Source organism: Gavia stellata, chromosome 22, assembly GCF_030936135.1.
Source record: "Gavia stellata isolate bGavSte3 chromosome 22, bGavSte3.hap2, whole genome shotgun sequence".
NCBI lineage: Eukaryota > Metazoa > Chordata > Aves > Gaviiformes > Gaviidae > Gavia > Gavia stellata.
This window is the reverse complement of record NC_082615.1, coordinates 1,506,179-1,520,972: the sequence shown is the minus strand read 5'-3', so window position 1 is coordinate 1,520,972 and position 14,794 is coordinate 1,506,179. Positions and strand designations below refer to the sequence as shown.

General features: G+C 47.5%; 1 protein-coding gene across 1 annotated transcript in view; it reads right to left on the bottom strand.

The window, feature by feature from the left end:
• The window catches only part of DNAH9 (dynein axonemal heavy chain 9), a 215,543-nt gene that overhangs the window by 131,701 nt on the left and 69,048 nt on the right, over positions 1-14,794 (bottom strand). The window contains exons 39-42 of the mRNA XM_059828377.1: positions 13,607-13,772; positions 12,122-12,224; positions 10,105-10,344; positions 235-396 (exon numbers count right to left, since the gene is read on the bottom strand). Of these exons, the coding sequence (XP_059684360.1) occupies positions 235-396; positions 10,105-10,344; positions 12,122-12,224; positions 13,607-13,772 (671 nt within the window). The remainder of the gene's footprint in view (positions 1-234; positions 397-10,104; positions 10,345-12,121; positions 12,225-13,606; positions 13,773-14,794) is intronic.

Sequence of the window (14,794 nt, the reverse complement as noted above, 5' to 3'; positions counted from 1 at the left end):
AGCCCGAATCTCCTCTCCCCAGTGCCCTTATGGAGTGCATCATTTACCCATATCGCAACATTGGCAGCCCAGAATACAGACAACAGAGGTTTTCCTCCTGGGCTCCCATCAAGAGCATTGCCCTCCAGGCAAGTGAGAGATGGTCAGACCTTGGGTCAAACTCTGCTTTCCCAAGGAATTTTTTTTCCTGTGAGTATGTATGTTATTATCAGAGTTATGAACCCCAACACTTACATCATAGAATTTCTTCACCATCTCCAGCTGGATTTTATCAAAGGTACCATAATCCTTTTCTTCAACCATCTTATCTCGGTACACCCGGTTTGACTCATGCAGGTAGAGCTTCACTAGGTCTTGGGGTTGCTTCAGGCAATCAGGGGTAGAGAACAGAAGGCCCTGGGGAGAGCAGAGACAGTCAGAAAACCCTGTCTTGACCCTAAAGGACTAACCTCAGCCCCAGCATCCCAGCTATCATACTAGAATGGGGCTGAATAACTCTAAATGCAACGTTGTTGTAGCAACCTGCAAGTGAACTTCTGAATAAGCCCCTACTCTACAGCCCCTGGAGAATGTGCCCTTTGTCACCCCCAATCTCCCAAAGCAGTTTATATTCATTATACTCATTTTGATACCCTAAACACCATCCCCTTCGCAGCCTGGCTGGGCTGGTGGTCCTGATCTCAGCAGCAAAGAGAGTGCAGAATCAGGCACCAGCCCAGACATGTGGCTTTTTGCATCCCCACACCACACCATGGTGCTTTGTCAAGAAGAACAACCAGCTTGGAAACTTTGGTGGTGATGTTTTATTTTTTTTTAATCAATTAATTTTAATTAGGTGCATTCTGCCTGCAGGAAATATTAGTTGCTGTCTGCTTATCACAGTATGTTTACCATGAACTCTATTAAAATGCATAAAAATTCTATTTCAAAGAGGTGTTGCCTATAACTAAGGCTATTAACAGCACACAGGGTTTTCAATGGCATGAATTAAATAGACAGCTTTTATTCCTAACATCTAATTATTTATACATAAAATATAAAATGTACTAAAAGCAATGTAAAGCAGTCCCTCTCAGCTCAATGGCCCATGGCTCAAACTGGGTTTCACATTTGTCGCTACAGCTGTCAAATTGTATTTTATTTATTTCAGAAAAAAAACTAGTGAGAAGAGCTGACAACTTGAAGAGAGAAAGGTGAAACCCATCAGGTCCTAAACTGATTATAAAATAAAAATCACTCAGTCACTCTAAAGACATCCCAAGCCACAGAAGTTGTTGTGTTCTTGATCCAAGAATGTGTAAGGCTACCTCAGAGGGAAGAAAATCTGTAATGTTTATTAACTTAACAGCTGAACACCTCCCCTTTTCTCACTTTGCAAACCTGACTCTCCTCGCTCCTCTCAGCAGAGCTACCAGGCTCTTCCATGAACACAACCACCTGCATCCCCAAAGAGCCATGCGATCCTCCATGGAACACATGAAGGATGCATGATCATGGGTCGCTGCATCTGTGAGGGATGTGGTGCCAGCATGCAAAAAAAACCCTCCAAAAAATGGATAATCCTTTGCCCTTTGCCATGTCAATGCAAGTTTTATCCATCTGGCTGTTGAGTCCTCAGGTTGTATTTCAGCCAAATCCTTCAGCTTCTCTTCCTCGACAGAAAGGCCAGAAGCTGGTTAGGAAACCCTCTCTGCTGCACCGAGGCTTCTGTAGGCAACAATATCAAATATCACGACATTGGTGATAAAATAGCGAAACGCCAGAAGAGGCCTTTGCCGAGAGGAGCAGCTGTGCCCATTGGGCTGCGAAGGGATCGCCATCACCCTGCCAAGGAGTGTGGAGCCAGGCTGCGGGGGAACCACCACCCTCCAGCTGAGACCCATCAGATCAGGATTTATTACTGGCTAATTCTGAGTGACAGGCTCCTCAGTAGCTTAATAATCACCCCAGGAGAGGATGCATATTTGGCACGGAAACGGGGAATATGCTAATCATCCCAGCAAGACTTGTCTGCCATATTGTCGTCACACATCAACATGCCAGCGGAGACGCGTTGTCACGGCTCTGACAAGGCAGGACCTGACCTCAGCCAGTTGCTTGGTTTTTCCCTATGATCTCCATGAAAAGGAGGAGAGTGAAAAGCACCCGTGAGCCCATCAACTTGTCAGGGAGTGTGTCCCCTCCCAGCAGGACCTCATTGCTCTGCACCCATCACAGCTGTAGTGAGAGAAGTCCAAGAGATATTTCTGCTGCCCATCAGAGCTCTGAAAACAGTGACAAGTATTGGTCAGCTCCCACTTTACAATGTCAGCACATCTGGACGGTTAGCAGCCCTGACCCAGGGCAGGACAATTCCCACTACGGCTCCATTAACGTGTCCTAACCAACAGCATTATCCCAAATGCTGTGTTACCACTATCCTTTGACCAGGAATGGTCTCCAAAAACCATCTAGCACAGCCATACACTCCAGCCAGCTCTCTTGAGTTCTATCCTCCCACACAACCACTGGTTCCCCCTGAAACCTCAGGAGCCTTCCATGAAAAAACAGCTTCCATGCAATACCATTTTCTTCATCTGTAAGTTCAGGTGCTCTAGATTTAGTTTGAAGCCACTCACAAATAAAAGGATCACTCATTTTTCTATAGTCAGATGCACAGCTCTGGTACTGCCCACAGTACCAAAAAGTTCTACATCACACAGCTAAACGATTTTTGGTAATAGAGTAGCTCTTCAAAGAAGATATTCAAAGTCAAATGGTCAGATGGTCCAGTGGAGAGAGACATTTACATTTTTCTTTCCCTTTGCACCCTAACATGCTCTCAGGGGCATGTATGGAGGAGATGCATGCTTCATCTTTACATGGACATATATTGCACATAGCTAGCCAAAATAGAAAGAGAAGAGGCCTCTGCAGTTACAAGACAGTCAAAGACTTTGCATGCTGCTATCTAGAACACAATAAAACTTACATGTAGAGGGAAGCTGAATGTTTGGGTTTAAAGAAAAAAAAAAGCACTAGAAACATTCAAGCCATTCTGGCAAAACCAGCAAAACTGTAACACGTGTCCAGAAATCAGGGTCCGAAGCAACATAACATGAACTCTGGACACTAGACTTGCTAAAGTGATAATTTTTTCCACCTCTTAAGCTTTGCACCTTGCAAGGCTCCCTGCCAGCAGGCTGGCTTCCTGCTAGTGCTGCTGCAGGCAGCCCCTGAGTGGAAGGAAGCACCAGGACGTACAGCACAGCTTCCCCTGCCCGTGGCATGGGTGAATGTGAAGGGAGAGCTAACACGCTCCCATGGATGGGGTGATCAGAGGGTGACAGAATAGAAAGTCTCCCAGGCATAAAAAGGTAAGAAAAATAAATTACTTTTTCTCTTTGCAGTCTAAATAGCATTTAAAATAATAATAACTTGTGCAACGTAGTGACCTCTTCCAGCCGTCCTGCACTGTTGGACTAAGCACCCTGCTCTCCTTCCTGATGTTATTCTTGGGGCTCTTGGGGCAGCCGCAGCACTTTGAGGACAGTGGTGACATGAAAACAGTGACAAACACAACATTACTATCAACAGCATGTGGGCCACGAACCCAGAGTCTTATTTAAAAGGCCAGTTTCAAAATATCCTCATCAGGGAGGATTGACGAGGGGCTCCAGCCACCCCACTGGCACCACATACTGCTGTGGCTGCTGTGTGTGATGGAGCAGCCCATAACCAGCTGCTGTTAGGAGAAGAAATAGCAGAGAGGGCAAGACAGAAGGAAGGGGAAATTCTGAAACCAGACTGGCTCCGGTAACCAAATCCCAATCAAGCCCGAGGCTAAGTCATGCCAAACAACTGCGCCAGACCAAGGAACAAAACCAGGGTGCTGCCGACCCTGCACCAGTCTTGCAGCCGCTTTTGTCCCCTACCTCCAGCCAGGCACCAGCAGGCAAAGCACAAGGTGCAGTTTGGCGTTTGCAGGGCTCTTAAGCAAGTTCAGCCACAGGTAAATACAAAAATCCCTCCCCATGCAAAGGAGCATGAAGTCTGCCAGCCGCTAAAGCCCGCATGGAGGCAAAGCTCAGGTGGAGCGGGGTACGCCAGAGCCACTGCTATCAGCTTGCTGTCAGGAAGAGAGAGAGGCCGTTCTTCCTCAACTGCTGCAGATCTTAATATGACATGCTGCTTGAAAATCTTGTTAGAAATGGGAATAAAAAGCAAAATACAACCCTGCTGAGTCTATGATTATTATTTTACAGAGATGACAGATATAATTTAGAGCATAATACCATGGTAACCCTTTCAGATGGAAAGAAAAACAGCAACAGGGCTTTCTCTGGTGTGAGCCAGCAGGGAATATATTTTTAAAAAGCATAATCCACAACTCTGTCACTGCAGAGACCTGTCTACTTTAATCAAGGGTAAATTGCCTGGAGCGTACCAATCAATTTAACTCTGCAGCGCATATTGGGACCTAGAGGCATGAAAAGGTGCCATAGAAATGCAAAGCAAAGCAGTGTCGGACTTTAACCACAGATGGGACCTGCTACAGAGGGAAAATAACAGATAACACCTTCTGATGAGCCCAAAGGATTATAAAGAACTGAAGGGTGACCTTGCCCCTGCAACAGTAACATCAGTAACAGTAAGTGACATATAGACCAAGGACAAGGATCCAGGGCTGCCATTCCTGCAGATCTTGCCTAATCCTACTCCAGCTCCTTCTTGACTGTCATCCTGGACTGTGGTTTCCAGCCTCTCCTCACTCTGAACATCTCCCAACAAGATGTGACAGCAAATTTAAGCTGGTTTATTACAGATAGGTCTTACAGTACTTGCTGAGCCTTCTGTAACCATTCAAAACCAGCCCATGAGCCCAGGGGGTTGAAGGTGATCACGGATTTTAAGGCTCCTTCTTATTCTTTTTCAAAATCAGAAAGGAGCATCCTTCAATCCAGACCCTAGTGGGTTTCCATGTCAGCAGTGGCCTGAATGTGTTTGTGTGTTCATCAGAGAAACTATGCCTGGTTCTGGCTTCCTTCACCATTTGGTTCCCCTTCATCACCCACAGCCCTTCTGCCAGTCTCTACCTCGCTGGAGACTCATGTTGCCCTTTGGGGAGCCAGCCCCCCATGGTGGGCATACACACGTTACCCTGGTGCCACACAGGAGATACCAGCTTATGTGAAGGCCTGAACCAAAGTTTCACCCTATGGCTCTTGGCCAGCTGATGCCAGAGAAGCAGTGGCACCACTGAGTACAATGCTGAGGCATTTAGTGTTGTCCTGTTGAAGGTGAAGTCCAGAGACAGATATCAAGTGAGAACAGTGGATAAAATCATCAATGTGTAGGAATACATGGGATTTCCCATGACTTTCCTAAGTCAACACATGGTTCATCTCAGGGGACACCTACTCTACAGCCAAGGGAGCCTTGAAAGCAGCACTGCTCAAGTAGTTCAGAGAAGATACCCACACAGGGCAGGCAGATACAACACAGGAAGACACCTGTGTCCTCGTACAGCCACCAGAGCCCAGGTGGGATGTCCTGATGTGTTTCAAAAAGCACTAGACACCCACATTTGGGCACCAGAGTGAAACCACATCTGTGTCCCTGGCAGGGGGACCTGGACAGCTTTCTGCCCTCCCCGGCCTTGGTTGAACCTAGATATCCTCACACACCTGCATCTGAGCTTCTTAATCTGGAGTCAAATCCCACCTTAGACCTCTAAAGTGCCGATGTCTGACGACAGGACAGTCGCCTCGGACTCCTTTCACCTCCAGTCAACGAGGTGCTTCGGAAACACAGCTCCTCTGCGCTTTTCTCTGTGTTTCCGTGAGGACGAGCTGAACTTGAAATACGCAAGTTTTTCTCTGCTGAGGGAGAGGGCATAACTAGCCAGGCAAAAAGGAATCCCACTAAAGACGCTCAGATCCCCCGAGATGATCATTCCAATTAGCCAGGACAAACATGTACAGTGCTTTACAAAGTTAGACCACTGCTGCCAGTCGAGCCTTCAACCCCTGGGTTTATATATTGCTCTTTTTCCCTTGGTTTCACCAATACATTTATTTGTCTAGACAAATCTCTCTGGCGTTTTGCTGTTGTTTGGATTGGACATGTTCTGGAGTCACCTTCAGCTGAACCCTCACACCAAGCAACACAGGCATCAGCCTGATCAGCTCAGGCTAGGTGGCAATCGGTATTAGGTGCAGAAGGACAAACATGAAAGCAGTTAAGTTCCCATATCTGTCTGCTGAAAGGAATTACTGCTGACTTGCTTTGGGGCAGTCTTCCTTGTTCTGCGCAACACTCACATGCATACCAGTCCAAACGCATTCATTCTTCATTAGCTGCAGCAATTAAGATACAGGTTCTTGGAGTGTTTTGTAATGAGACAATTAGCACAGGACTCCTCATAATAACAGCTGTCAGGAAGTTTTGACAAAGGGAACCAAGCTAGGCTTGTAAGGCCCTACTTAAATGTTTAGATACGGTATTAAAATCTAAAATGGTATGATAATGCCAGAGGCGCTGGACAGATTGCAAATCATAGCATCATAGAATAGAATCATAGAATCGTTTAGGTTAGAAGAGACCTTTAAGATCATCAAATCCAACCATAAACCTAACCCTGCTAAGTCCACCACTAAACGATGTCCCTAAGTGACTCATCCACACATCTTTTAAATACCTCCAGGGATGGTGACTCAATCACCTCCCTGGGCAGCCTGGTCCAATGTCTGACAACCCTTTCAGTAAACAAGTTTTTCCTAATATCCAATCTAAACCTCCCCTGGCACAACTTGAGGCCATTTCCTCTAGTCCTATCACTCGTCACTTGGGAGAAGAGACCAACACCCACCTCACCACAACCCCCTTTCAGGTAGTTGTAGAGAGCAATAAGGTCTCCCCTCAGCCTCCTCTTCTCCAGACTGAACAACCCCAGCTCCCTCAGCCGCTCCTCATCAGACTTGTGCTCCAGACCCCTCACCAGCTTTGTTGCCCTTCTCTGGACACGCTCCAGCACCTCAATGTCCTTCTTGTAGTGAGGGGCCCAACACTGAACACAGCATTCGAGGTGCGGCCTCACCAGCGCCGAGTACAGGGGCACGATCACCTCCCTACTCCTGCTGGCCACACTATTTCTGATACAGGCCAGGATGCTGTTGGCCTTCTTGGCCACCTGGGCACACTGCTGGCTCATATTCAGCCGGCTGTCGACCAGCACCCCCAGGTCCTTTTCTGCTGGGCAGCTTTCCAGCCACTCGTCCCCAAGCCTGTAGCGCTGCATGGGGTTGTTGTGACCCAAGTGTAGGACTCAATGGAGCCGTTGTTAACAACATATGCAGAGCCAGCAGTATCACAGTACAAAGGCAGCAAGGCCAGATGTTGACTCCTTCACAGCTGCAATTTGCATATGGTTTGTCCCCTTAACAGTTATCACTGCCTGCTCATATAATTACAGAATAGCTGGTAAACCAGCAATCCCCAAACGCCTTTTATATATGCAGCTATTACGCACTCGGTGTTTGATTGTTTGTCTGGGATTAAAAGGAATTTGAGAAAGGCATTATGCACCAACCTACAAACCTTACATCCACCAATTCGCCGTCTTCCCACAGGCCCTGGCAACTCAGATGACCCTGCTTTTTGGGTGGTTCTGTTTGCTTGTTTGTTTTGTTTTGTTTCCCTCTTATTTTCTTTTCTTCTTTCTTTTTCCCAGATGCCATCTCATCAAGCATCATAAAAGAACATGGACCCGACGGACGGACTGCAGGGTGGGTGGAGAACCGGCTGGACCACCAGGCTCAAAGTTCTAATTGGAGGCCGGCTACCTACCAGCGGTGTTCCACAGGGGCTGGTACTGGGGCAATATTGTTTAATGCCTTCCTCCATGACCCAGGCAGTACACTCTCAGCAGGCTGCAGAGGATGCTGATCAAGCAGAGAGGTTATTACACCAAAGGGAGGGATCTTGACAGGCCGGAGAAAAGCTGTGTGAGGCTCAATCCATTTTTGGGTCCCCCAGTACAAGAAAGACATTGACATACAGTAACAAGTTCAATGGAGGCCACCAAGATTGCGAAATCGTGAAGCACAGAACATGCAAGGAAAGGCTGACAGAAATGGGTTTGTTCAGCCCAGGGAAAAGGTGAAGGGGAATCTTACTGCTGTCTACAACTACCCAGTGGGGAGTTATAGAGAAGACCAAGCCAAATGTTTTTTTGGTGGTGCATAGCAAAAGGACAAGAGGCAACAAACCAAATTGCAGCAAGGGAAATTCTGATTGAAATAAAAATAGATAAACTTCACCATAGAGAGGATTTAGCAGTGCAACAAGGGCCAGGGAGGCTATGGGAACTCCAGCCTTGGAAACATTCAAAACTTGTCTGATCAGCCTGATCTAACTTTGAAGATGGCCCTGCGTGAGCAGGGGGTTGGACAAGATTGCTCGAGCTAAATTATGAATATATGAAGACGTAATGAATGCAATGCATGGAAATGCATTCCCAGAGTCCAGAGCTTCTTTCACACTCAATTTCAGGAAAAAAATTGTGTTCTAGCAGAGCTAAACAGGAAACCAGGAGATCTCAAAAACCCAAGAATATTTAAGGTAAGGAAATAATCAAGAATGAATAGCAAAAGGTAAGGAAGGATTTCAACAAAAATTGAATCACAATTTAAATAAACATTTTGAGCCCAAGGAGCCACACTTCCCCACTCCTGCAGCCATGTGATAAATGAAAAGCCATATGAGCTCCTGTCACTGCTCCTACCCTCTGGCCCAGCATCTAGATCTGGCAGGCCATTTTCTAATATCCCACAACCTTAGCACCTTTCAAGCAGACTAAGGTTAGAATTAAAGTTTCCCATTGAAATGCTTTTCTCTCTCTGCCTTTCAAAGCACAGATTAACTAGAAGCCAGGATTTAACATGACCCACATCTAACGTCAAAGGCGGCTGATATTTAGCTGAGCACAAGTGACAGGTCTGATTCCTTCTTGACACAAAGGAGTTATTAACTTTTTCAAGGTCCTGTTCTTGGATTTCCCGTTGCCTGTCATTACTTCAACTCCTGTCTGATGGACCAGACCACAAGGCACCGAACTTTCAGCACCTACTTTGTAAACCAGGTGTAAATAAGGACAGCAACAAATTACAAACTGAGGTTTTACAACAAGATATGGTATTTCAAACCTCTTAATTGGGCTGCTGAGAACTTTCTCAAACTTTATTAATCAGCCTTAAACTCTGAAAGGTTCTTTGAGCAGTAGTATCTACGGCTTCAAAGCACAAGATTTCTGGGGAAAAAAAATAAATCTCGCCACTGTTGGAAGAAAACATTTCTAAAGCTGAACAACTTCCCCTTGGTACAGAACTGGCTCCAGTGGTAATTCAGTTTCAGCAATTAAGTCAAAGCTAGTTTGGTTTGTTTATCAAGTCTTTAAATGCCACCCTTCATGCACATGCTGGGTACCTGACCATCAAGAAACTAAGAGGACGTGCCGGTATAGGTCCATAAGCTGTACTGGCTCTAGGCAGAGCAGTTGAAGTAGTTACTGCTCTATCTTCAGGGTCAGTAGCCCACTAAGTATCCACCACCTGCGTCAGTGCAATAAAGTAATTTCCCTGTGTGGTGGAGCAGTGCCATTAATCCCCACATATACTCTTGTGGAACTGAGGCTTACAAAGACAAGCCCAGCTCCATCACACTCACCAACAGTCACTTAATAAAGTGCTGAAGTCAGGAGCCCAAAGCTCCCTTCAGTTGGTCCCTTCTACAGCCAGAGGCCATTTGAACCCACCCAAAACCTGCACCTCCTTCTGGAACTATTCATCCTTCCCCATTGACCACGGGAGGCTGGAAAATAAATAAGCTTCTAACTGATGTTCCTCAGTCATGGGTGATGGCTCTGGAATCCATCCAAAACCAATCAGGAATTAGGGAACAGCCCGAGGTCACCCTCTTTACTTGGGGGACACACATGCTGTGTCATTGCTAGGTGGAAGACTGTGTTTCGCTCACCAAGGCTAGCGGGGCCAGGGGAACACATGTCCACAGCCTCCCATTGCTTGGAACAAGCTCCAAGTGCCACAGGACAGCAACTGCACTTACTTGGAAGATATTGGAGAAGTCTCTCAGGTTGAAAACATAGTGGAACTTGATAGCCGTTGGCAGGAAAGTAGCAGCTACTTTCTGATGCAGTCCCTGGGCCAGGGCAATCAGCTGCTGAGCTGATTTTTGCACAGTCCCTGAGAAATTCCCACTCGTCAGGTGCTGCATTAAAATGGTGCTGTAGATCCTGGACAAGGCATCCTGACCAGGGACGGAGAGAGCGAAGACGCAGAAGTGACGCTGAGGAAGAGAAAGAAAGACATGGAAAGGTCAGAGAGATGGGCAACCACCTCTCAAGCAAAATGCCCTTAGGGACTTGATGCAATTGGACACAGTGCTAGATAATCTTGTCTAGGCTCCCTTTCCTGTCAAAGTTTGGACCAGATGATCTTTTTGAGGTCTCTTCCAACCTGGGATGTTCTATGACTTGCAGTCCACCTGAAAAAGGCTATTTCCCTCTTCCAATTTCCTAGTAGAGGACAGTTGGCAAGTGTCATCATTCTGCTCACTAAACAAGGGATTTTCAACTGCATTTCACAACTGCTACACTGGAAGTTCAGTCCATTTAAGAGCTGAAGGTCTCTGAAGGTCCCACCGACCTCTGATGAAACCCAGTCACTGTCTTTGTTAGGAACAGACCCTGGAATGTGCCATCTCCCAGAAGACCCATTTATTGATTTGGAACTTGCAAAGACAGAGGAGATGCCCATTTCCAGCCACGGGATGCTTCTTTTCAACACAACCGTGTCCCTTGCTAAAGAGGAGCCAGGACCTGGAATGGCTCTGGTCATGAGGTTTCTCCACGAGGGAAAGAATTTTGCTTTCCACTATCCAGGGTCCCCAACATCCCACTACTTTGAGAGAGTAGTGAAACATTGGAATAGGCTGCCCAGGGAGGTGGTAGAGTCACCCTCCCTGGAGGTATTCAAGGAGCGTGTGGATGTGGCATTGTGGGATGTAGCTTGATGGACATGGTGCTGTGTGGTGTTGGGTGGGTTGGTTTTTGGTGTGTTGTGGCTTGTTGTTGTTGTGTGGTGGTTGGTTTTTTTTGTTTGTTTGGGGTTTTTTTTGTTGTGGTTTTGTTTTTTTTTTTTTTTTTTTTTAGGTTGGACTTGATGATCTTACAGGTCTTTTCCAACCGTAGTGATTCTGTGATTCTGTGAGCATGATCTGTCCCTGTGGCAGCCACCCCACTGCGTTACGGCTGCTCTTGCATAGGGACTCATTTCTCAGGGTATTTCTTTACTACTGCTCACATGCCAAGCTTCCGCCTATGGCATGGCAAATACCTGCCATGCAGCTGGGAAAGGCACCGTCCCTCTGGCTGCCATTTGTCCCCCTTGGATGCCAACAGGACCTGCTCAGTGGTTTTGATCTGTAGGCAAAGGGAACAGCCAGGCTGCCTCTGACCAGGCTCTGCCACCACAGCCACATGGCTTGGAGAAGGGGTGAATAACCTCAGAGCTGAAAATAACCAGCTCTATGACCCAGGTTGAGCTTCACAGGTCCCAAAAATCAAGCCGTGATGTTTAAGATCTCTTCCTAAATCTATACTTCTGTTACCATCAGCACTTGCACAGTTTTGTTTTTTATTTTCTTTGTTTGGATTTCCCCCGCACACCTCTTTTTAATGAGAATATACTGCTAGCTCCATCCGAAAATTTTAGAAACCAAAAGGCTTTAATGAACTACATTCCAGAGGTAAATATTAGCTAAATGAGGGCAAAATTTGTCTGTATGAACCAGAAGGCTGTCCTGAAAGCAGGTGTTAAGCTGGCTGGCAATTTGCGACTTCTTCCTCCGACTGAGCAGCAGAATGTGAGGAAAAACAAACAACGGAATAAGGGAGCATGTCTGCTGCTTCGCCATTAGGAATTACAGTCCCTCAAGAGATTCATGCCATTACTACTGATAAAATGACAGCAGGATCTGCCAGTGTTTTTCCTCTGGCCTCATGCTTAAATAATCCACTCAAAAACAAAAACAACAATGTGCCTGCCATTTCGCAGGGCTTTACCTGCAGGCGCGGGTTGATGGTGAAACTCCCCGCAGTCGGGTTCATGCACGACACATACTGCACATTCGTGATCTCCTTCAGTGACAGCTTGGTCCTGTCGTACCTTTGGGCAAAACAAAAGCAGCAGCACAGTAATCGCAGCCTGCGAGCAACTGCCACTGCGTCTACCCCGGCACATGCCCATGGGCTGCCAGTGTCCAGCTGTCTTCAGTGGGGTCAAATTCTGCATCTCACCAAGGCAGAGCCCAGGCTTGCCTGTACGTCTGTACAGGGCCTGGCACACGCGAGTCATGCTCTTGGAGGAAACCTTTCAGCTGCAACAACCTGTAGCTAATATTTCTATTGCCTAGTAACAAGCACTGAGCAAAGCCCACAGGTTGTACTCATCACTTGTATGGAAATTGTACAAAATTGCAGGAGTGTGTTTGGTGCGAGCCAGTCTGGGACAGGGACAAGCAGGCTGCCTGCTGCCAGATGCAGCTGCCCACCCGCTGCCTGCATGGGAAGGAAGGGGAGTCTCCCAATGGAGTTGGGGTGCAGCCCCAGGAGCAGCCCCAGCACGGTTACTACTGGGGCCAGGGCAGCCCGAGGATTGCAGTGAGCTCTGCCCATCTCACTCCTCACCATCCCCAGAGCGAGCTGAGCCCCACTGGGCTCTGAGAGGGGGCACTGAGTGTGAAACACCCCAGCAGGCACTGCCAAGAGCCCGGGCAGAAAGCCTGGATGTGCCTGGGAGGGGACACATGGCATGCTGCATCCGTGCCTCCAATGCTCCCCTGCAACCAGAAGAGCCCTCTTTCTGCCCGACTTCCCCAACATCCACAGCCCCAAACTTCTGCTTCCACTCCACTGCCTCCATACCTGGGAAGATTTTGGCCAAGCTCAGGCATGCACGCAGCTGAGGAGACTGGAAATTGCTACGAGTCCCTGCCTTGTATTCTCTGCAGGGAGAGCTGCAAATATTCCTGTCCCACGCAGTGTTGCTGGCTACGGTGTAAAATGCACCAATCCCCTTCCAAAAGACTGTTACTGTTTTTCCTTCAAATTACCTCTGCCTATAAAATGCTTGTTTGCTGCTGCTTGACTGGAAACAATATTAGGTGCTCCCAGCAGGGGCAGTTCATCCCAGCTGAGGCCAAATCCATGGCCTTCCTCTGCTCTCAGCATCACAGGGCATTAAGGCTGAGAATTGCACTCCCCTTGCAGACTTTGTGCTGGGACCACAGTCACAAGCCGCAGCAAGAGCAGAGCAAAGCTCCACTCAACCAGGTTATGAGCAAGTGAGTTTGTTTGCTGGGGACAGGGGAAACCCCAAAGGGGCACAACGCTCAGTTCACCCAGAGCCTCCCAGCGAGCTCCAGCCCAGCAGGATGCGATGGCAAACACAGGATGGGACAAGGGAACCATGCTTTGACTTCTTCTCAAACCCCAACACCAGAGCTGAACAAAAAGGTCTCGGACGACCAAGCCTGAGCAGCCTCCTACCAGTGGCCGTAGTCCAGGTGCTGCCTGATCAGCGTATGGGGCTGCACCGTCCCGTAAGAGTCCACTTCAGGCATGTTCAGATCGTCGATGAAGTACACAAGCCTCTTGGTACCCGGAGGACCGTAATTTCTGCCAGCCTTTTTATCCAGAGGCTTCTCAAGCACACCTGTATGGAGGCAGAGGTGCAAAACTAAGCTATCGGGAGGGTCATTGCTGCAAAATAAAAACAATTTCTCAACCCAGCTCGATGCCGTGCTGTGTGTGGCTACGGCAGCCCCAGAAGGAGCTGAGCTATGCACAGGACAAGCAGGGCTCTCCTCGCAGCACAGGGGGAAGCCCTTGGACCCCTCCAGCTGGCATCTGCGCTGTTTATTACTTTTTGGGAAGGAAGAGTTGGTCTCGGCACAGGCTGCTGCTCACCACAGGACGGTGGCTGTCCCTGAGCTGTGGCTATAGAGCAGCCGGGAGCTCTGCACGGGGCTGGCAGGGCCCCTTGGGCCTCTCTTCAGTCTGATTCGACGCGAATCAGAAAGGTCTCAATTCCTCCTTTCAAACAAAATACGGCAACACTAAGTCTCCTACAAAATGGGTCTATTTCAGACCAAACAAAAGCTTTTCATGCGAGATAAAGCCTTTTGAATCCCTTCTGCGTAATTTTTTAAAGGAAATCTTCCTTGCTGAGGTTATTCTGATCCACACAACAGAGCAGTGAATATCCTCTGCTGCCTGCCCAGCTATACAGCAACCGCACCGTTAACACGGGCAGTAGTGGCTGGGCACTGGGAAGGAAAAAAGGAGATGCTGTAGGCACAGAAGCTCATGAGCAAAGTTGATTTTGTGAGTGTAGGTGCATTTTTTTACCCCCATTAGACAGAAGTAATAAATGATTTTGGGGCCAAATTCCTGGACATCTTCAGGACAAAAAAAATAAAATTTTTATTTTAAATGCACCTAACACCCACAAGTTCCCTGATCCCCTCCTGAGCATTACCCAAACCTCCAGATAATGTGACAAGACTCATTTCCAACATGAGCTGCAAAATCACCACCTAGTTTTAAGTAGGGTCATGCGTGAGCAAGGGAAAGCATGCAGAGAAAAGTTTCTCATTTCAAAGCTTTGGAAGATTTTAATTTGTTTTAGCAGAAGGGTGAGGTTATGTGTTGCTCTAGATTATAAAATGTAGGGAA